General features: G+C 37.7%; 1 protein-coding gene across 1 annotated transcript in view; it reads left to right on the top strand.

Annotated features, from left to right (window-relative positions):
• The window catches only part of RTTN (rotatin), a 115,330-nt gene that overhangs the window by 47,105 nt on the left and 44,474 nt on the right, over positions 1–23,751 (top strand). Inside the window, exons 24-34 of the mRNA XM_014535892.1 lie at positions 261–449; positions 1,089–1,328; positions 2,700–2,844; positions 6,798–6,952; positions 9,963–10,182; positions 10,499–10,627; positions 11,102–11,212; positions 13,279–13,437; positions 14,572–14,643; positions 18,139–18,328; positions 20,253–20,344. Coding sequence (XP_014391378.1) covers positions 261–449; positions 1,089–1,328; positions 2,700–2,844; positions 6,798–6,952; positions 9,963–10,182; positions 10,499–10,627; positions 11,102–11,212; positions 13,279–13,437; positions 14,572–14,643; positions 18,139–18,328; positions 20,253–20,344 — 1,702 coding nt within the window. The remainder of the gene's footprint in view (positions 1–260; positions 450–1,088; positions 1,329–2,699; positions 2,845–6,797; positions 6,953–9,962; positions 10,183–10,498; positions 10,628–11,101; positions 11,213–13,278; positions 13,438–14,571; positions 14,644–18,138; positions 18,329–20,252; positions 20,345–23,751) is intronic.

Below are 23,751 nucleotides of genomic sequence, written 5' to 3'. Positions count from 1 at the left end.
GTAGCCATAGGACTTAGTTTCAAGGGGCATTAGTTATATCTGCAAACAAGGCTGATACAATATGGAATATGGTAAGTCCACAGGAAAGAGTTTAATATAGTGGTTTTGGGAGGTTAGAACAGGTAAAAGAATAATTGGAAACTGATCTCTGGATTGCTCTAGAATGGGAGGCACAGAACTAGCCCTTGTTTGTGGCTCATTCTTTTGAGAGGCATTTAAGAACTTAAAATATTTTAATTATTTGTATACATTTTTTTTAGGTATCACCTACCAGTACATGTACTTGGCCACCATGCTGTGAGTCCTTACTCCATAGTGTTGCCGTTATCTGCTGATTGTTTGGCCTTGAAGCCAGTCTCAGATATGCTTCGAATAGCTTGGAACCTCTCATGGTATCATGGGACTGAGAATCTGTTGAAGCAAATGAACTCTGAAACGAAAATCCAAGAGTAAGCTGTTACATTTAGTTGGAAAAGTATTTACATTTACCTAATTAGTTAGGTTTTATTTTTCCTTTCGATTTAGTAGGTGTTTGTTGTTTGTTTTTTTTAACTTACTGTCATCTGCTCCTGCTTTTGCACTGAAGATGATAATTTTTACTTTATTTTAAAGATTACATTACATTGTTTATTACTTTTTAAAAACTATCACACAAGGGAAAAGAAAGAGCACCTATGCTGTTTTAGAGATTATACAGAGTTTGTTTTAGTTAATTGATGTAAATCACTAGGAAAAGTGCTCCGGATCAGAGTAAAAGGTCAGTAAGTATATGTAAGACTGTTGTCATGACTGTGATGATGATGATAATTGCTTCTGAATATCTTACTGTTCTAATCTGTCAGTTCTTCCTTATTTGAGTGAAAATTACTTTATGGTTGTGTAAGCAGGAAAATGTCAATGTAAATACTTAGGATACTAGTATAAAAGCCTAATATTGGCAGATACACACCGTATTTTCTTTGGGCTGTGAGTCAACCTTTAATTAAAAGAAAATGAAAATAAAACAGTTTTTTGGTAAGAGTTTATAATAAAAGTGAGCTTTTATTTAAATAGCTTTATGTCACTCTTTCTTTTTTCAATTTGTATAGATTCTTAGACACATTGAAGTTATCCTCAGAGGACACCCTTACTCTGAAGGTGACACACACAGCCAGTGGCCTGCAGGACTGTCTCCATGCTGTTGTTCAGGCTGCCGCCCATAGAGAAGTGAGGGCTGCTGTCACCAGCATGAGTTTTTACTTTCTGAATGACAGATTGTCTTTCAAGGGGGGCACTAGCCCATGTGGGGCTGCCTTGAAGTTCTTGGCTTGGCATACCGCACTAAACAGGTCAGTGTAACCTCAAGTTACCCGGTGCAGAGACCTGGACTGAATTGTGTTTGGGTCCATCTCCATACCTTTGAAGATAAGAGCATGTATTATGAGAGAAATGCTTTTATAGAAAGAAAAACCTCAGGATTTTTGTCACCTGCAATAAGTATCTAATAACAGCAAAAGAGAAAAAAATATATAACTGAATCACTGAATTTTAGAAGGAATTACTAATAAACTTACAACAATTTTAAAAATATCCTTTTCATGGGAAATTTTGTTATCTTATAAAAGTAAATGATTAGGCTAAGACATGAATGAACAAACAGAATGTTTATTCCTGCCCGTATTATAAATAACTCAGGACATCAGTGGATTGGTGAATAGGTTTGGTACTCCTGTAGCAGGCTGGTTTATTTTGTTTTGCCCTTTCTCCCTCCCCCCCATAAGTATATGATCTAATTTTTCTTTCTATTGTGAATATCATGAAGTTGATTGCCCAATGTGCAAGTCCATTAGTAGCTATGGGAAAGGCTCTAGCTTGTCAATATAGCATGTTTAACTGGCAGCAGATGATTGCAACAAGACTGAGAAGCAGTGATTGGCAGCAGTTTTACATTTTAGCCCATGTGACTCTGGTACAGTGGTTCTCAACCTTGACTGCACATTAGAATCACCTGGGAATCTTTTTAAAATCCTGATTTCTGGGCCTCATCCTCCGGAAATTCTGTTTCTTTGTTACTAATGTTGTGGCCCCACCCCATAATAAAGAAACAGAATTTCCTGAGGATGAGGCCCAGAAATCAGGATTTTAAAAAGATTCCCAGGTGATTCTAATGTGCAGCCAAGGTTGAGAACCACTGCTCTAGTAGAACATGGGTAACTTTCTCATTAAACATGAAGTTTGCTAACTCCTTTATTTAGGTCAGCTGTCACGATTTATTTTGCTTTTCTGGTGGCATGCTGGAGCCAGCCAGTACTGCCTTGTGAGAGCCGATGCTTACATTGTCTGGAGTTTTGCAAGTTAGTTGGTTTAAAGAGAGCCCCTCTTTACATAAATTATGTAAACTTAGAATTAAATATGTTAATGAAAATAAAGGTAATGATTATACAAAAGTTATTACTTCCCAAGTGTTATTTTACAACACTTCACTATTATCTCTGCTCAATTTTATTTGTACCTATTACATCTATGATATAGAAAGGCTGCTGTTCATGTCTCCACAGCTCTGTGTCACACTGTGGCTTGCAGTTGGCCATGGGGGTATTTACACTATGGAAATGGGCAAACACAACAAATCAGCATGCCACTTCTCAGTTGGATTGCTAAATATTTATCAACACCACTTTAAGAGCTAGAAACCATAATTATTGTCTTCTTTGTTATAGGTTTTTGCAAGTGCTTCCTGCTTGCATTGAAGATGAGAAACTGCTAATAGATATCATACATTTTTTAAATAAGTTATTGAAGGAGCAAAGAAAAAATTCATCAGTGGAACTTCTAAACTGGCTTCTAGAATTACTTCTTAGACCTGTAAGTGTTGTTAAGGAATTTGGGTTTTAGGTGCGACAAGTGATTTATTTGAAAATCATTAATACTATATTATAGAAAAGTAAAATATTTATATAGCCTTGCTAAGTGAAGTGCTACTTATGTTGTATTAGAGGGCTCATAGCAACATGGCCTTCTTGATGTGGTTGTGACCAGTTGTATTAAATTAAAAGTCTACAGGTGAATGGGACTTTTAAGTCTTGCTGTTTATAAAACCTATTCTCTTGGAGTTTTCTGCTGCAGCTGTATTTTCAAGTGGGGATCTTGGGGTCGGGGGAGTGCAAATAGGGATGTGAGAGACAGGGAGCCAAGCCAGATAGAGGCAGTGAGGGTATGTGAAGGAGAGAAGGTGGGAAGAGTGAGTGCAAAGGAGCTCAGGCTTTAATGTAAGTTTATCCTAAGGAAAACTTACCAAGAAACTAGCTCACTATGTACTGTTGGTTTATATGTGTGTGTTTTTTCCAAACACCATATGAATTTACTTAACCCCGCAAAAATAAACCTTTTTGCAAGTAATCACACAAGTAAACCCCCACATAAAAATTAGAAAAGAGGGCCTAAACTGATAAAGAAGATAGTAGACATTATAAGACACACATATTTTAGAGAGAGTGGAAGGGAGAGGGAAAGACAGAGAGAGTGAAACATTGATGTGAGAGAGACACATCGATTGGTTGCCTCCTGCACATGCTGTGACCAGGGCTGGGGATCGAGCATGCAACCGAGGTATGTACCTTTGACTGGAATCGTACCTGGTAGGTGGTACCCTTCAAGTCCACGGGCCAATGCTCTATCTACTGATCCAAACTGGTTAGGGCTATTACAAACATTTTAATTCTAAGGCACTTTAGGAATTTGTTGCACCACTAATCTATATTTTCATATAATGATACTTTGTTAATATATAAAAGAGCCTAGAAGTGGTGAGTTTGAACACCTTTCTTGACAGAACGAGTTTTTGATGGAAGTTTGTAAAAGTGGAACCATAATTTTTGGGGGTGGCTATTCAGAACTACGCTGTGTATGTCTCTTTTTTGGCCACTTTCACAGGCACATGTGCATGCAGAGTTCATGGGGGGGCATTGCACATTCTACTGTTGTAGTTTGCTGATGGGTGGAAAATTGGATATGATGGATGGAAACTGTGTGCTTAAAGAAAATGAACCATCATTTCAGAAATTGTTACCTTTTGGAGGTCAGCAGTGACACAACAATGACCCAAGTAGTTGGTTTAACATTAGGATTGACTACTAATGTCTAATGACAAAACCTTCAGGTAGGATTAAGCACTTGAGGTTACTAGGTAGAAACATCTATTCTGCTCTCTTTTGTGCTTGAGGAGTAGTAATTCACCCTATATTTTACAAATGATGCTGCTGAGGTTCACTGAATCTCAAAGTTAACATGTGAATCCAAGATAGGTTATAAGGGGAAAAAGTATCAGCAATTTACTAGTAAAAACAAGTTATAAGTAGAAAGTGATTCTTGGAGGAATCTTAATTTTAGGTTATACATACTATATCAGTATAGTCATATAAAGTTATATTTTACCAAGATGGATTTTGCATTAAAATAACTCGTTCATTTTGTCAGTGTGTATGGGAGTTGGAGGCACTGTGGGTCTAAGTCTGCCTTTGGTTATGTGGGGCTAAGAATACTATAGAATATATATTTATTTTTATGATTTTATCAAATGCAAATCTTGATGGTTTTATTCATATACTAGTGACCCAGTGCAAGAAATTTGTGCACTCTGGGCGGTGGTGGTGGTGGGGGGGTCCCTTAGCCCGGCCTGCGCCCTCTCACAGTCCGGGAGCCCTGCGATCGATCGCCCCAAAGAGGTAAGCCCTGCTCACCTGACCAGGGCTCCGCAATGGATTCCCCCCCACCCCCCAGAGGGAGGCCCCGCCCACCCGCTGCAGCCCACCAGTCAGTGGCCTGGGTCTCCCTCTTTGGGGCGATCATGGAGCTCCCCTATTGATCAGTCACTCGGCCAGCCGGTGGCGCTCATGGGGCGATGGTGGCCCCCCCCCCTTTTTTTCTGGTGCCCCCCCCCCCCCCAAACAATTGCATTGCACCCGCCTTGGCTGGCCTGGCACCAGTGCGTGTCATAGCATGGTGGTCTGGAAGGTTGTATGGATGGTCATTCTGCTGTTTGGTCATTCAGTCAATTTGCATATTATGCTTTTATTATTATAGATGAAACATGAAGTTATAGTTATGTTTCATGTACTTTTACTGGATCCAAATGAGGCAGTTCTTGCTTAAGATGAAAGGAACAAGTGGTAGAAAAAACTGCTTAGGTGTGAAACAGTAAATTAAAAGCAAAACGTCTCTCCCCAGTTCTTTCCAAAGGCTCTCAGTTATATTATTTGCAATTGTGTGTACCTGATTGAAGTATACTCTACACCAGTGATGGCGAACCTATGACACGCGTGTCGGAGGGGACACGCAAACTCATTTTTTTGGTTGATTTTTCTTTGTTAAATGGCATTTAAATATATAAAATAAATATCAAAAATATAAATCTTTGTTTTACTACGGTTGCAAATATCAAAAAATTTCTATATGTGACATGGCACCAGAGTTTAGTTAGGGTTTTTCAAAATGCTGACACGCCGAGCTCAAAAGGTTCGCCATCACTGCTCTACACGCTACATATGTAAACAACTTAGAATTTTCTTCATTTCTTATTCCTAAAGAGAATGTGGTTATTTTTGAATTGAGTTCTTTAGGTGAAGGATTTTAGAACAGCAGTAATTACATTTTGACTTTATCTCTCTTTGTATGTTGTATATGCACTGTTGATTGACATAATGCTGGGAACAGAATATTAACTACCTTTGCAGTAAAAAGGTTCTGAGATTAAATTCTTGTTCTGCTAATTCTTATCACTTTGGACAAATTACTTGACCTCTTTATAAACCTCTGTTTGCCCATGTGTAAAAGAAGAAAATGCAAGTTTTCTACTTTAATCAAAAAGTTAAATGAATCTTGTTTTATTTCTTTTTAGCACACTGCTTGTGACATTATAGATGTTTGATAAATACTCTGTATATCAGTTAATGCTGGGGGTCAATGTAATATTTTCTATTCTCTTAATATCATTAGAAGTCCTATTATATTTCTTTAGTTACTTTTTTAAAAATGGAAAACAGGAAAATGTTTAAATAGCATTAGTTTTATTTGTGTATTAGCCTAGGAAGTTGGCAAAGATTACAACAGTAGTGATATCAGCACTGGCTGGGATGCTGTGCCTTCTCACACCATGCGGGTTGTGTGTATCAGTACACTTACTGTAGAGACAGTTTGGCAATGTTCATCAAAAGCATTAAACTATTATTATCTTCTGACTCAGTTATTTCATTGCTTAGAGTTTGTACATAGGACACGATTAGAATTGAGCCCACGATACCACCCAGTGAAATTATCAGTCACTAACTGTTCAGTGGTCAGTGTGGTAAATCATCGTGGTTGAAAAATACCAGATATTAAAATGTTTTTGAAGAAATAATAGTAACGAAGTAAGGAAATGGTTAAATAGTGAATTTTTTCACTTGACCTCAGTTTTGTTAAAAATACAGATTTATAATTTTATTTATACTCACACACTCAAAAAGAGGAGTGTGTACCAGGATGCTAAAAGCTGCTTTCCCTGTGAGATATGATTGTGGGTGGTGCTTGTTTCTCTCATTATGCTTCTCTGTATTTTCCTCAGTTTTCTGGAATAGATATGCTTTCCTTTTGTTGAGATGACATATGAAGCATCCTTTGAGTGTAGACCATCTACAGGAGGTCTAGAGACCCACACCTGCTGGTTAGGTAACACAATTCTCAATTAACCCAGAACATGATGAGCAACAAAAACCTCCATAGGAAACAACACACAGCTCAGCTAGAGAGTAACTATATTCTTTACCAATTTCATTTTTCAGAGTCCAAACCCTCTGTTAGACCTGCTGGTTCTGACAGAGTCACAGGCCCGAGAAGAGACAGATGACTTCCGGACGGCTGTCAGGCAACAGCTCCAGAAGGAACTGATGGCTCTTTACAACACCCTGCTGCTCAGTTTCGGGGCAGTTACTAACAGGTACTTTTGTGTCATTGACGGTTAGAGGACGTGGATAGAGAACTGAATTCTCTTTTGATTTCCAAAGAGTTGATTTTTCATTTGCTTCAAGTTAAGAGAAGGAACGACTTCAGTAATCATTGTGGTGGTCTGTTTTCATTTCAGCTGAATCTCTGTTGCAGCCTGATTGCAGTTTCACATGGAGAGTGTTTTGTTCTCTAGGTTTTAGTTCTTGGTCCTCTTTTTTAATTCTCGACACATCAACCTGAGTGGTCATATCCATTTCTATGACTTTATGAATATTTTTGCATTAACGATTTTCAAATGTCTGTCTCTGGTTCTGACTTCCTTTTTTTTTATTTTTAAAATTAGGTAAATTTTACCGTTTATTTTGATCATTTAAATGTATACAGTTAATGGCTTTTGGTATATTCACAATGTTGTGAACTATCACTAAAGTTAATTCCAGAACATTTTTATTACCCGCCCCCCCCCAAAGAAACCCTGTACACATTAAGCAGCCCCTTCCCAATCATGCCTTACCCAAGACCATGGCAACGATGAATGTTCTTTTGTATATGGATTTGACTGCTCTGGACATTTTATACAAATGGAATCAAACAGCATGTGGCCTTTTGTGTCTGACTTCTTCCACTTAACATCGTGTTTTCAAGGACCATCCATTTTATAGCACATGTCAGTGTTTATTTCTCCCTATGACTGAATAATAGTCCATGTATAGAATACCATTATGGTTATCCATTTATCTGTTGGTAAACAAATGAGTTGTTTCCACCTTGCGGATTTTAGATAGTGCTGCTATGAAATTCATATACAAGTTTGTGTGCAAACATGTTTTGATTCTCAAGAGTATATCTAGGACTGCTATTTGTGATAAATCTATGTTTAACTTTTTGAGGAAGAGCCAAGCTATTTACCACAGCAGTTACTTCACTTTGCATTCCCTCCAGTAGTGCATGAGTGTTGTCATTTCTCTACATCCTTACTAACACTTGTTACTGTTATATCTTTGGAGAAGCATCTATTCAAGTCCTTTTCCTGTTTTTGAATTATTTTGTTGTTGTTGAGTTGTCTTTATATATTCTGGACATTAATCCCTTATCAAATATATGTTGCAAATTTTCTCCAATTCTCTGGGTCGTCTTTTCTCTCTCTTGATAATGTCCTTTGATGCATACAGAAGATTTTACTTTGATGAGGTCTTCCTGTGCTTAAATCCCAAGGCTCTGCTGGAGGGAAAGGCCTGATCCCACACACATGACATTTTATACAAACTAAGGTGTTAAAGCAACCCTGATTCAGCTTAACACCTGGTTAGATCCAAAAGATCAGCCCCTAACTCAAGTCTTGTGATCAAAGGGCAGGCCATTACTATGAGAAATTATTATGTACTTCACTTTTACTAGCTCTTTTATACAAATGTTTGATATATAATCACAAATGAAGTGAATTGTGATGGCACAGAAAAATGTCTCCCATAATTAGGAGAAAAAAGTCATTAGAAACATCTATAGATGTCAAAAATGAGAACTTTAAAGCTACCATTATAAATAATATTATTTTAAATAAGCATAATAATTATTAGAGGAACATATGGGGAAGATTAATAAAAATATGGAGAGATGGAGACTAAAAAAACCAAATACAAATTATACAGCCAAGAATTACAATTTCTAAAATAATGACTTCATTGCATGGGTTTAACAGTAGACTAGACATAGTAAAAGAGAAGATTAATGAATTAAAACACAAGTCAATACAAATTTTACTAGAGAGGGACATATGGGGCCTTCTGAGGTATTGAGAATGTTTCATATCTTTTTAGTATTTTTTTAAAAATTCTTACCTGAGGATACTTTTTCATTGATTTTCAGAGAGTTGAAAGGAGGGGTGGAGGGGAGAAAGAGAGGGAGAGAGAGAGTGTGTGAGACAGACAGACATCTCTCAAATTGATTGGTTGTCTCCTGCACATGTCCCGACCGAGGCCAGTGATGGAGCCTGCAACCCAGATATGTGCCCTTGACTAGAAATGGAACCCAAGACCCTTCAGTTCATGGGCTAACGCTCTAACCAATGAGTCAAACTGGCCAGGGCTAAAAACGTTTTTTCTTTTTATCCTCACCTGAGGATATTTTTCCATTGATATTTAGAGAGAGTGGAAGAGAGAGGGAAAGACAGAGAGAAATATTGATGAGAGAAACACATCAATTGGTTGCTTGCTGCACAAGCCCTGACCAGGGCCCAGGCCAGGGAGGAGCCTGCAACCAAGCTATGTGCCCTTGACTGATATCAAACCCAGGACCCTTTGGTCTATAGGTGGACACTCTATCCACTGAGCAAAACCAGCAAGGGCAAACCTTTCTTATATTTTATTTTTTAAAATATATTTCTATTGATTTCAGAGAGGAAGGGAGAGGGGGAGAGAGAGAGAAACATCAATGATGGGAGAGAATCATTGATTGACTGCCTCCTGCATGCCCCCTACTGGGGATTGAGCCCACAACCCGGGCATGTGCCCTTGACCGGAATCCAACCCAGGACCCTTGAGTCCACAGGCTGGTGCTCTATCCACTGAGAAAAACTGGCTAGGGCTCCTTTTTTTAAAACTTTAGTTTTCTGTGAAAAAAATACATTTTAGTCAATTAAAAATTCAATTTTTTAATGATAGTGAATGATTAAAAGTATAGGTTTAGAATATGTCAATTAAACTCACTCAAAATATGCATTTAATTTTCATTCAAAGTTTTCATTTTTTTGGTGTGACAATACCAATATCCATTTATGTATTTTTCAATTATTGCTGGTATTTTACATTTTATACCCGCAATGATATTTTTAACTACTTTTTTTAACTCTTCTTTTGAGAGGAAATATTTTCTGCCTTTTGTCTTAATTCATACTTTTCTGATACAGTATTTGTTAGGAATCCTCTGCCACCAATAAGACAATTACCTGTTAAGCCCATCACACTAGTCCTGTGGTTGACTTTTTTCTTCCTTTATGTTCCCAGGAAATGCTTGGAACTTTTTTACGTTTTCCAAACACAGCTGGCTCTGAAACTGCTCCAGTGCCTGAGAGTCACGGATGCTCCTCACTTCTATGGCCTGCCTTCCCTCGAGAGGACCTTACGAGGGATGGCTCATCTCACAGCACTGCCCGGGTGGAGCTCACATTCTCCTCTTGCAAAGCCGCTCGAAATTTGTGGGAAGTACTTAGCAGGTCTCCTGGAAGTAAGTAAAAATAACCAATGACTGTAACAGCAATAACAACTCTCAAGTAATAGTTGTTTACTGTTTATTCATCACCTCTTGTGTGCCAGGCACAAGTAAGTTTTAAAGATTTTTATTAACAAATATGTAGGAATATTTGTTTTAATTGTGGTAAAATTTATCATCTTAACCATTTTCAAATCTATAAATGGAGAATATTGCATACACTTTACGTGGTTAGGATTCAATTCAGATATGTCAGTAGCAAGTGATATATTTGACCTTATTTACCCTTCAGAGTAACGCTGCTATGAACTTGCTTACATTTGTTTTTCAGGTCATCACTTCCTTTTATGTGGAACGTGGAGGAAATGCTATGTCCTTCATGGGAAAGGGGGTGACAAAGAGCACGATTCTTTGCTTGCTTCACTTATCTCATGAGATGATGGCCGAGGCCCAGAGCTCGGTGAGAGCATTGAGAGCTGCCCGTCTTCTGAGCAGTTGTTAGAAAAGGAATGTGCGATGTCTAATACATTTTGAGCCTATATGTTTACTATATGAAAATATTTCTTTCGACTTTTCTTCTTGGAGACAAAAATGACTTTTGACTAAGATGTTTCTTAGTTGCATATTACAAAACCTGAATTTTTTTATTTGAAATCTGTTTTGATTGAAATCTACATTGTAAGCTACATTGTTTCTAAATCATGGGGAAAATAGCTGTTCTGAAGAAAAAAAATGGTATATTTAGCTTTTTAAGGTGAAGCTAATATTTTTGTTTGCCTTGTTTTGGCTAAATTAATGAATTAAAAGCAAGGCTTAAGTGTATTTTTACTTTGTTTTGATTTTTTAAAATTAAGAGTTATTTAAACTCACTATATTTTATTTTTAGAAACTTCCCTAATGTGTTTCTATTTCTTTTTTATTTTTTACATTTTAGGAGTGGATGCCACTTTGGTTCTTGCCTTTGGGTGGTCATGGTGAGGAGCACACTCCTATGCAGCAAGGATTGGCTTGGCTGATTCCGTTGTGGGTGGATCGCGACCCAGAGGTCAGTGTGAAGAAAAGTTGAGTTCATTATGGGTAGATAAAAAACAAAGGACATAAAGCATATGCATATACACATTCCTGTTTTCCAAAATGAGACCATTGTAGTGACTATAGTATAGTGATGGCGAACCTATGACACGCATGTCAGAGGTGACATGTGAACTCATTTTTTTGGTTGATTTTTCTTTGTTAAATGGCATTTAAATATATAAAATAAATATCAAAAGTAAAAATCTTTGTTTTACTATGGTTGCAAATATCAAAAAATTTCTATATGTGATACGGCACCAGAGTTAAGTTAGGGTTTTTCAAAATGCTGACACGCCGAGCTCAAAAGGTTCGCCATCACTGGACTATACCTTAAACTTTATTTAATCCCATCTTCGCTTGGGCTGTCATAACAAAATACCATAGAGTTGGGGGAGAGAAGGCCTTGAAGAACAAAACGTTATTTTCTCACAGTTATAGAGGCTGGGAGTGTTAGGTGAGGGCTCTGTGTCTTGCCTTCAGATGGCCACCTTCTCATCAGATCAGGACCCACCCTTAAGACCTCATTGAACTTTCAGAACCTGCTGAAAGGCCTGTCCTCAAATACAGTCACATCAGGAGTTAAGGCTTCAACATATAAATTTTGGGGGGATATGTTTCAGTTCATAGCACCCCCTCTTCATCAGATTCATTAGGACACAGATTAAAAACAGAAAAAAAGATAGAACAGTGAAAAGTACTAGAAAAACCCAGCTATTTTCAACCAATTTAGAAGGATAGCTGCCAAATGACATTTGAGTGTCATTTAATAGAATAGTCCCATAGTGCAAAGTTTTATATTAGCAACAAATTTTCTATATGGTTGTCATACAGAAAACTGTACCTATTTAACATGCACAACTTCATGTGTTTGGAGAAACTATCACATCAATGCCATAAACATATCCTTCACCTCTAACAGTTTCCTCCTCCCTTCTCTTTGTTTGTTTGTTGAATTTTGTGATTAGCAAATGTTTAAGTCTGTTATACAGTACTGTTAACTATGCACACTGTCCATTAATTTCAAGCAAGAAATGATTATATCCTATTATACTAAAAACTTTGATTTACAGAGCTATTATTTGATCTGAACCTAGAGGTTACATTTTTTTAGACACATTGAACTTGGACTTCCTGCAAGTTTCTCCCATGAACTTGTTGCTGGACTATATCATGACTACATTTTTTTTTTTTTGTTGCTTTATAGTTATCAGTGCAATCCTATTTTGGGGATCAGAAGTCAGAAATTCACCAAAATGCATAACTTGAGCAGCTGTGGTACTAGGGGAAACCTATTACACCACATCAATCTTATTTGAAACATTTAAAAAAATTACTTTGGGTAGAATACTAAATGTCTTATAAAAAATAATTTCATTACTTTTTGAAAAGAAGGTTCAAAAAAGTTAAAACCATTTATTTGAAAGAGACACTAAGGAAGGTAGAACAAAATAATTGGTAGTCTCTTTAAAAATGAGGAAGAGACAGGAATTAGTTCATTAAAAATATGTAAGTGCTCTATGCTTTCCCTAGAAAAAAGTCTTGTAAGTTATATTTTTTATTCTAATTTATACCTGGTTTTGATTTTTTTGTGATATTTGCTTTTATGTAACTTCCCCCCCCCCCCCCCTATATTATTGCTTTCTTGAATCGTGGAATAGGATTTTATTCATTCATAAGCTTATATAGGGCACTGTTTTCTACCAGTGTCTTTTATAATTTAGGATCGTCAAGACAATGTCATAAAAGTATGATATCTTACGTACCAGAAAAATTAAGAATTTATATTAGGGAATCAGAGTCTTTGATTTGACAACCTTTTCTTCTTTTAATTTTTTAATTTTTATTTTTTTATCTTTATTGTTGAAAGTATTATAGATGTCCTCCTTTCCCCTATCTCCCTCATTGAACCCCTCCACCTGGCTCCCACCCCCTCCCCAGGCCTTCACCACACTATGGTCTGTCCATGGGTTGTGCACATATACATATAAGCTCATTGGTTAATCTCTTCCTGCCTCCCCCCTTCCTTATCTTGAACAGGTGAGGTTCACTTCTCTGGGATTAGGATCTGCACTGACCACCCTAGAAACTGGCTGTGTGGCCTTGGCCAACAGCTGTCAGAACATTTCTGGTGGGCTCTGGGGAACTGTGGTGAACATTCTTCTGGACCAGTCGGAATGCAGCATGGTGCGCCGGGAGGTAGGCCTGTCTGTTTAGCACCTCCTCCCCTTTCCCTCAGAAATGCATGTGATGGTCCTGTGATCATACCAACTCCCTATTGAACATGGTGGACTGACCCCTGACCATCATCTCTTATGCCTGCAAAAATCCAAATAAAATGGTAGTAGAGAATGAAAAAAGTAGTTCACAGTAAATATTGGAGTCCTTTAATCTGATAATGTCAAGGCAGAATTTGGTATGTTTTAATAAACTCTTTTATTTTATTATACATTTGAAAGGTTCACAGGAAAAAATACTTTTATATCAACTAAGTGTTTATGGGTCTCTAATGTTTGTAAGCTTTAGTTAAGGAGCCATCTAAATACTAGGTAGTATTTATCATAACATATAAGAGAAAAAGTAAACTTTATTTTAATTCTTCCAAATAGTTTGTGGATTTTTTCCTTTCTCCTATTATTAAAATGATGATTGATGCAAATAGTTTAAAAACAGTAATCAAATCCTGCTTAGGGCAGATAAAGAAAACAGCAGCTCCTGGGCTCACCCTTACTTGGCCTGTTCCTAGTTACAAATCCAAAGGCTGTGCTTGCTCTTTAATGGAATGTTAAAAACGGTAGTGTCCTCTTGATTGACCAACTTTAAAGATTATCTCTTGCCTTCCAGTTAAATGGTTGAAAATTTCATTCTTTGGATCCCCTCTGTTACCCTTGTTAAGCTAGTGAATTTTTATTGAGAGGATCTCCTATGAGAGAGGGGAAAAGACAGGGGGAGAGGTGTGTGTGTGTGTGTGTGTGTGTGTGTGTGTGTGTGTGTACATAGGTGCATTTAGACTATAGGGGATAATAGAAACATGAAAATATATTTCCTAAATGCTACCGCAACAGTTTATATTTTACAGATTACTTTTTTTGAAAAAATAAAATTCTGAGATAGAGGAAAATATGTTTCCCAATGAAATCATTTCATCCACTGTTAGGTCATCATCTAACAGGAAATGCAGTTTGATGTTTCTCATAATGTTTGTGTGTATGACCTGTTGACATGTGCAGTTGACTCATGATACATGTTTTTGTTACTAAATTTCGATATGTTGGTTATTTCAGAGGTGGCAACAAGATGGCAGTATTGACTTCTTTTTTTTTTTAATTTCAGGCTGCCTTTATTCTTCAGAATCTCCTTGTAATTCCAATGCCATCAGTTATTGTAAAGGATTATACTTGGCAGGTGGGTGACTTTAAACAATGATCTACCTAGTAGATAGTTGAGATTAATTGATGATAAAGTTTCAGCATATATATATTTCATTACTGATGAATTTTCATACAAGGCAACAGGATCTCTTAAAAGAAAATGTAGAAATTTTCCTAATGCTTGGTCAGATTTATAAATTCTGCTCTGTAGTGGTAATTTTATTATTATTATTTTTTCATCCTCACCTGAGGATATGTTTTTACTGACTTGACGGGGGCAGGGGGGGTGAGGGTGAGAGGGAGAGAGGGGGAGAGAGAGAGAGAGAGAGAGAGAGAGAGAGAGAGAGAGAAATAAGCTGCCTCCTTTATGTGCTCTGACAGGGAATTGAACCTGCAACCTTTTGGTGACACTTCAACCAGCTGAACCACCCACTAGGGTTGCAGTGGTAAAGTAATTTTAAACAGAAATAAGAGCTCACATGGTGTTTACTATGCACGTGTTACACAAGTCGTCATGTCTATTTGGCTTCTTTATCTAAAATAGTTGCTGAATGTTTAGCATTTGTGACCTAAGCATTTTTGAGGAGTGCGGCCTACTTAGTTGCTGTAATACTCTTTAAATAGGTGTGCCTATTCTCTCATGATTAGATTCAGGTTCCGTAGTTTTACAGAGAAGCCATGGAAGTACGTGTTCTTAGTGCAGTGTATCAGGAAGGAGACCTGCTTTCTCTGTCCCATTACTGGGCATGCTAACTTTACTCACTTGGTTGAGGTAAAGTCCCCTGTGTTATTCATTGTGGAGTTATGGGAGATACTTTGAGACTATAAATATTTATTTCTCATCAATTTTCTTTCATTAGTTTTAACTTTTTTCCACTCGAGATTCTTGTCTAAAGCAGTTGTTACAGAATGATTGCCAAATGGTGATTTTCTAATTCCATCATTTCTTCTACATTTATTACATTTTACTCTAAGGAAGAGCTTTCCTTTGTTCCCCATTTATTTTTTTATTCACTTTTTTATTTATTTACACCAGTATGAACTTCAGGAAACTTATTTTGTTTCATGGGTTATAATCTGTTTCTGTCATTATTTATTTAGATGTTTAAATTGTTCCAGATTTGTCCAAAGGGAGCCCCTTCACGAAGAGTCTTGTGTCCTTTTCACATGTCTTCAGTAGTCTCCCTCACTTTCTGGTACAGCAAGATGTTCTAGACTTTCCCAGCCCCAGCGTGGAATTAGACATCTGCTCAAAAAGCCTTGATTTCTGTTGATAGAGATGTGGGTTCTAGATATGCTCATTGTTGGGCAGGGAGGGAGTGGATGTCATTAGTTCCGTGCATTCTTAGTGGGCACAGCTGTAAACTGTCTGCATACGTGTTTGTGTGTGTTTTAGATAGTTGTCATTTATAGTCATAGTATAGATTATTTTCATATTCAATGTGATAATTATCAGTGCACATTTTTCATTCTTTAATGTATTCATCACAAGTAATTACGAGTATTGATTTAACAAAACAATAAGTACTTAGAGAAGCAATATCATCTTAACTATATTCATAATTTATATGTAGTTAAGGTTTTCTTATGTAATTAGGATCATTTTTCCAATTTCTTGATTGCATTATAGCATTTAAAAATTTTCTTATATATCAAAATATTTTTTTTTCTCCTGGAAAATATTAATTCTCTGTTCACAAATGTAATGTTTATTTTGTTCCCATTTCCTTCTGAATCATAGCTAATGGATATATTAGAACTCTGATGCTAGGAGTAAAATATTTTTGAATATTAATATTATAGCTTATTACATCCTTGAAAATAATATTTTCAAATTAAATATTCTATGACATAATTAATTTTTTTCTTCACAAATTCATTTGTAGTGGCACCTAGTGATTTGAAGGGTTTTCTTGCTTTACGTACTGTCCTTCTCCGCTTCCCTGGCAATTCTGCAGATGATCTGGCAGCCTCAGCACTCACCTGAGGGCAGGGCTGGTAAGAATATAGACATCCTGAGTCAGAGCAATTGGACTGAGCTGATCTCCCCGGTGCATGGGATGACAGCCCCATCAATTACTGGTGGACCTGTGGAGCGGAGCCTGGCCTGTGCATGAAAGGCTCCATTGTTCTGGCCCTTGTAGCGTTAGTCATCTGGAAAGCCTGAGTCAGACCATCTTTGTGCGTATGCTGGGCAGGGCTTCACTGCCTGAGTAAAGCTCTGTTGTTAATATGCTATTGCCACTAGGAAGCTTGGGCCTGTGGAGATTCAGGCTTAATGTTTGGTTAAACTAAATCAAATGAAAAATGAATAATGGTTGTGTAATATGTATATATTTCAGATGATTTGGTTTTCTTTGAAAAGTTAAAAATATTTTGAATGAATTTACAATGAAATTCACTATATCTCTCCATTCACAGAGACAGCTTTGTCTCCTACTGATTTTAATTCTTCAGCATGTTTGCAATAATGTTTGTTCCTGTGCTGTGTCGACACATAGGATTTAGCTTATTTAAACAATCTCCTCCAATATAGTTCTATTACCTTCTTACTTTCTCCACTGGTCGCCTGCTGTTTCTGGTCCTGCTATCTATGGATCCCGTCTCTTGGCTCCATTTAGAAGGCAAGAGGATGTGGCTAAGATGTTCCTATCCTTTTATTAGTAGCTTCTCCCCACTTCTGCTAATCTTTGCCAGTTTTATCTTTACTTTTACTTTGTGAAGGCTGGTTGCATTTACATTCTCTTCTGCAGCCTCCTTTTATCTATGTAGATTGATTCTAAAAAGTGAAAACCAGTAATTTGCTACAGATCCACTTATTGGGCTGTGGTTACACTTTCTAATCTCTGCTTCCAGGACCATGACCACTCTGGCCTGTGTGTGTGTGATTAAAAATATTTATTTGGGTGATTTTTTCCAAACCTTAACATTTTTATTTATTTATTTCTTGCACTGTGAGTTTATATCATATCTCAAGTTTTTCTAAGCTGTTAATCATCCTTTTTCTTTAGTTATAATTTCCTGGTGGGAAGTGTGCGTCAGTGCCTGTGGCTGTTCCCCTTGGCAGGGTTAGTTCAGCGGAAAGGAAAGTGGCAGACAGCTTTCACTGTGAATATTGAGGAGCCATGTATTTTATCTAGCTTATTCATAGGTGTGAAGACTAATTGTGAATGTAATTACTTGGACCACATTATTTTTGATATTTTAATACTTACTGTTTTGTATAGGTTGTAAAGTAGCTTTTTGAGTTTATGGCTCAAGTACATAATTACTTGATTAAAGTTGCACCATTTTATAGAAGAATTTTAAATAAAATGGCCCCTCAAAAGATGGAGTGGAGCCTCTGCCTTCAGTGGATCATTAGGCCGCAAAGACCTAGAGTGCTGGGAAGTAATGCCCTAGGTCTGCTGCACAGGACAGGCAGGGGAGAGGCCAGGTCGCACCTGGGGAGTGTGGGGAGATAGTTGGTCTTTTTGAAGAAATCATGTGATAATTCACTGTCTCTCTTTCTCTCCCTCTTTTCCTCCAGGGCCCCTGTGTCCATGATGAGGACTCTGGTCTGTCGCTGGTAGGAAAGCCCGCGCTGCAGGCTCTCTTGTATCACTGCCATTTCTATGAACATTTGCATCAGATGGTGAAACATTGTTACCTGGGACTGTATACCTTTGATTCGAGTTGTTCTGCTCCTAATGGAACTTCAGAAAGCAGTGATTTAAACGGTAGGTACATTATATTTAGACTAGTGGCCCGGTGCACAAAATTTGTGCATGGCCGGGGGTGGGGGTGTCCCTCATCCCGGCCTGCACCCTCTACAATCTGGGGCCCCTCGGGGGATGTCTGACAGCCCTCTCACAATCTGGAACCACTGGCTCCTAACCACTCACCTGCCTGCCTGCTTGATTGCCCCTAACCACTCTGCCTGCAGGCCTAATCACCCCCAATTGCTGCCCGGCCTGCCTGCTTGCCTCCAACTGCCACCCCTGCTGGCCTGCTCACCCCCAACTGCCCCCCCTGCTGGCCTGCTCTCCTCCAACTGCCCTCCCCTACAGGCCTGATTGCCCCTAGCCCTCCCCCCCTGCAGGCCTGGTCGCCCCCAACTTCCCTCCCCTGCAGGCCTGGTCTTCCCTAACTGCCCTCCCCTGCTGGCCTGGTCCCCCCCAACTGCCCTCCCCTGCAGGCCTGGTTACCCACAACTGCCCTCCCCTGCAGGCCATCTTGTGGTGGCCATCTTTGATCATGTGGGAGCAGCCATCTTGTGCGAGGGCATGACGGTCAATTTGCATATTACCTTTTTATTATATAGGATTTTTATAAAATGTAACACCTTTTAAACTGTTAAAGACCAGTGTATTATAAGATGTTTGAAAAATAATGCCAAGTACACAGGAAAAATTGTTTTTTTCCTCTGGTCCCACTATCCAGATATTTCCTTTGTTGCGTTAGGGTGTATTTTCCTCCAGGCATCTTCCTCTCTATAGCTTTTGTTTGTTTTATATAATTGTATTCATATCTTATGTACATTTTTGTATCCCCTTCTTTCACTAAACATTGCCTAAGCATTTTTCTACATTATAAATACTTCATAGAAACCATTTCTGAAATCATATAAATGTTTCATAAGTTTTCATACCCTTCAGCAAAGTTTTATACTTTCCTCTACTATTGTCTTGAACTTTGGAAAGGTTCTTCGTAGGCAATCAAGAATAAGACCTACTAAGTTCTCTAATTTGTTTTGCTAATATAGCAAAAGTTATTTATATTTGTCAGGTTACTCATTTATCAAAATATCTTGCTGAAACTTTTTCATTTCTGTTTGTAGATTCTCTTGGAGTATAAGACCTTAGCACGTAGATAATAATTATGTCTTATATTAATTTCTAATGATTTAAAAATAAAAATAAATTTTAAAATGAATTTTAAAGTAATTTTAAAAAAATCTTGACATAATTTCACACTTACAGAAAAGGTACAAGAATTCCCAAATGTTAACATTTTATTATATTTGCCCTCATGCCGTGTGTATGAATAAAATTTACTCATATGTGTACATATGTATGTATTTTTTTTCTGAGACATTTAAGAGTAAATTGGAGACATGAAGTTTCTTTATCATGAAATATTTAAAAGTAAATTTCTAATTCACTTTTCTGCTCATTTCTTGGAAGAATTAAGAGGAAAATTATATTTGATGACATTTTGGACATTCTAAATAAATGTCCATCTCTATTAGGAAAGTGACCCATTTAATTCTTTGGATGTCTTTGGATCTGTGTTACTCAGAGCTTGGCCCTGGAGCCATGCAAATGTAGGGGCCCTCCCTGATTTGGGAAATGGACAAATGTCCTGGAATTGGACCCAGGAACTGCTATAACAAGCTCTGTGTGATTCTTATGCACATTACATTTGCAATTTATCAAGAACTGGTGCTCTTGATAAATTGTGTTAGATTAAGCTAAAGCACAGTCAGCTAATTGCATTAAATTTTCTGTAAAACAAGCTTTACATATAAATTAATTAGGCAAATAAAAATTAGGCCAACCTCATATCTTAGTTCTTGACTGGTTTCATGTGATGACTGTTTTTCTGTTAATTGTTACAGAACCCAGGAGACTATTCGTGTTGACTGTTTTCCTGTTGTCACAGGTTTGGATGACTCACTCAAGTTTTGGAGGGCTCCATCTAGAATGTCCCATCAAGACCGAGACCCTAGTTCTCTCTCCACTTCGGAAACAATGGTACTTCCAAAGAATTCATAAGTGCTTCCTTTTGAATCTGTGAAACAATTTGAATTTACATAGTGGAGAGAGAAGCCTGATAGGAATTCTAAAGTTTGTTTGGTTATAACAGCTGCAATTTACTTGAAGTTCTGGCTGAGCAAATCGAGGGGCTGCCTTGCTCATGTCCCTACACTGACTATCCTTTTAGATGAGTTTTCATCCTCTTTCCTATCTTTTCTGATTCAACCAAAACTTTAAATTTTTATAATGGTTGTAGAAGAGGTGAACAGATCTTAACTGATTAATAATGCTTGATGACCTTGAAATTTTGCTTAAGACCAAAGCAGTTTGGAGACAGCTGACCCAATTCAAAGATTCCAGGTGGTACTAATGAACACATTTCCACACACATGCATCAGACAGAAGCTCCTCTTGATTATATGAAACTAGAGGCCCGGTGCACGAAAATTTGTGCACTCGGGGGTCTCTCAGCCCAGCCTGCGCCCTCTTGCAGTCCGGGACCCCTTGAGGTATGTTCACCTGCCAGCTTAGGCCCGCTCCCTGGGGAGCGGGCCTAAGCTCCAGTTGTACATCCTTAGCACTGCCAAGGAGGCAGAAGAGGCTCCCGTCACCGCTGCTGCGCTTGCAGCAGTCAGTCCGGCTTGTGGCTGAGCAGAGCTCACCCTGTGGGAGCGCATTGACCACCAGGGGGCAGATCCTGACTCGAGCATCTGCCCCCTGGTGGTCAGTGGGTGTCATAGTGACAGGTCATTCTCAGCTGGTCTGCTGTTAGGGTCAATTTGCATATTACCCTTTTATTATATAGGATACCTGTAATTTATGTATACCTGCCTTTTTTTCCCCATTCATATGTTGCTATAGTCTAAAAAGTTTGACACACTAAATATTTCTAAATAATAAATGATACTGGTTTTCATTTGTTTTACAAGCACACAGAATCACTTATTCTCCACTGGAAAACAGTATGTTTTATTGTAAAGTGTTTTTGGAACAATTACTGTGTTAGTAAACCCTAGGACAGAAAAGCTTGTCACCTGTGCTTCCAGGAGCACAACAGTATGAGAAAAATAGCTATTATACTGGCATTAATAGGAGTCACTTACCACACAGTTTCTCAAGAGACTGGTACTTTTTCCTACAGTTTTAATAGTCTTTTATTTTTTTCTAGACTCAGAAGAGTTGGTTTTCAGTGCTAAATTGAACCTTTATTTGGAAAAGTAGAATAATTACCCTGGTTCCACTAGATGTCATGCTTTCCTTCCCAAGCTAGAAATAGTATCTATCTTTGTCTCAATAAGAGAAATAATATGATTAAATGCAAAAAGGAGTTTATTTAGTTCACATATGGGCAGCATTAATATGTGCTTAAACGTAATTCTTCTTAGGCTACCCTGTTTGTTTAAAGGGCTATTGACCTGAAAAATCTGTACATTTTTCAGTTCTTTGCTCATAGTAGGTGTACAGTAAAAAGTAATTGCTCTATTTAATGTTGGGCTATCTTAGTTATTTTGTAGATATCAAGTTGTATTTATCCTATACAAAAAGACTTAAGTACAAAAAGTGAAAGCAAATCAAACTTGTATTTCTCAATTTTATAATAACATAAATCTTACAGATTAGTATACTGGATTTTCTGAGAAAAACTTTTGAAATATATTATTTGTTGTAATCAAATAGAAGCACCTCTTTTAATGTGAAAGCCTTTAACTTGTTTGTGTTAGGATGCAACATACATTTTAAGAATTATGTAGCAATAGAATCTGTGTTTTTTTAAAAAATATATTTCTTTATTGATTTCAGAAAGGAAGGAAGAGGGAGAGAGAGATAGAAACATCAATGATAAGAGAATCATTGATTGGCTGCCTCCTGCACGCCCTACTGGGGATCGAGCCCGCAACCCAGGCATGTGCCCTTGGCCAGAATCGAACCTGGGACCCTTCAGTCCACAGGCTGACTGACGCTCTATCCACTGAGCCAAACTGGCTAGGGCTAGAATCTGTTTTTTAAAAGAAATTTCAAATATAGTCCTATGTTAGATTTATTTATTGAAGTTTCTCAAAAGACTGGTATTATCCATTAGAATTTTTACAGTCAACTCTTTTCTTTCTTTTTTGACCTCCAAACAGAAGAGTTTGGGCATCAGTGGCTTTTTACCAAATTAGGGATTTTTATTCACCGAAGTAGTTTAATTACCCTAATTCTGCTCATCTTACCATGTTCAACACACACTATCTCTCTGTCCCAACAGGAGAAAAATCTGGAGAATTTATTTATTATACCAGTATTACTTTAAACATAAGCTCTCAGTACCTAGACCAACTAAACCTTTCCCAGGTATAAGAAAATTTTAAAATTACAAATTGAAGTGTCAGTTGCATGATGGAAATCTTGCTAATAAGCTTATGTGGTTATTTATATAACTGTTTAGTGTATCTCACAGTTTTAACAAAGGATGCAGTTTATTGATTGGTGTTTTGTTTTTCCATTTTGTCTTTCTAAGGAAAGCTCTAGGATTGATTTGGGTCAGATCCTTAGATTATACCATAGGGACTTGATGGTGTAATCTTACAGATATTAGTTCAGTTGCTTGGCTCTGGAAGGATTGGAATTTTGTAAATTACACATAGAGTAAGGGGTGTCATTGTCACCTCGGGGGTATTGCCCTTGTAAATAAGCCGGTTCAGAGATGGCTTCTGTCTAGTTCAGTGTCCCCATCCCCAGGTAGTAGTTGTTTTTCCTCCTGAGTCACTTTTCTAGTTCTCAGAAGTATCCAAACTAGATAGGTGTTTATACCTAGTACATACCAGTGTGCTATAACAGCTTTATGACCAAATTTATTCTTTAAAAAAAACAAGAGAGAGTAACGGAAGAACATGAGGATTGTACTATGAGAAAAGATAGGGTACAAGTCTATTCACATTTTTCCCCTTTTTTAAAATTAAATTTATTGGAATGACATTGGTCAACATGAACATATAGGTTTCAGGGGTGGGTTTCTATGTTACAAGATCTGTATATATTGCACTGTGTGCCACCACCCAAAGTCGACTCTTCTCCTGTCACCTTATATTAGGATCTCCTTCTCCCCTGGCGCCCTCCCCTCCCTAGGCAGAGCCAAGAGCTCCTAGCTACAGGGCTGCATCTGTGGGTCAGCTGAGCTTTCCTCCCTTCCCACCTCTACGTTTATTCCCCACCTTCAATGTGCAGGTCTCTCAGGTGTGCCTCTATATTGAGCAGGGAATTCTTTGTTGAATTATATTTGGTTAACTTGTTGAAATTTCAGGGGGAGAGGCCAGGGAATCTCTTATGCTGCCATTCTTCTGACCTAAAGCACCTACTCACAATTTTAAAACATGGGAAAATAGAAGGTATGAGAAGTTTCTAAGGGATTTTAGATAAGATTA

The sequence above is a fragment of the Myotis brandtii genome, unplaced genomic scaffold (assembly GCF_000412655.1).
Source record: "Myotis brandtii unplaced genomic scaffold, ASM41265v1 scaffold154, whole genome shotgun sequence".
Classification (NCBI taxonomy): domain Eukaryota; kingdom Metazoa; phylum Chordata; class Mammalia; order Chiroptera; family Vespertilionidae; genus Myotis; species Myotis brandtii.
The sequence above is the reverse complement of the archived record's forward strand: the minus strand, read 5'-3'. Positions and strand labels throughout refer to the sequence as shown.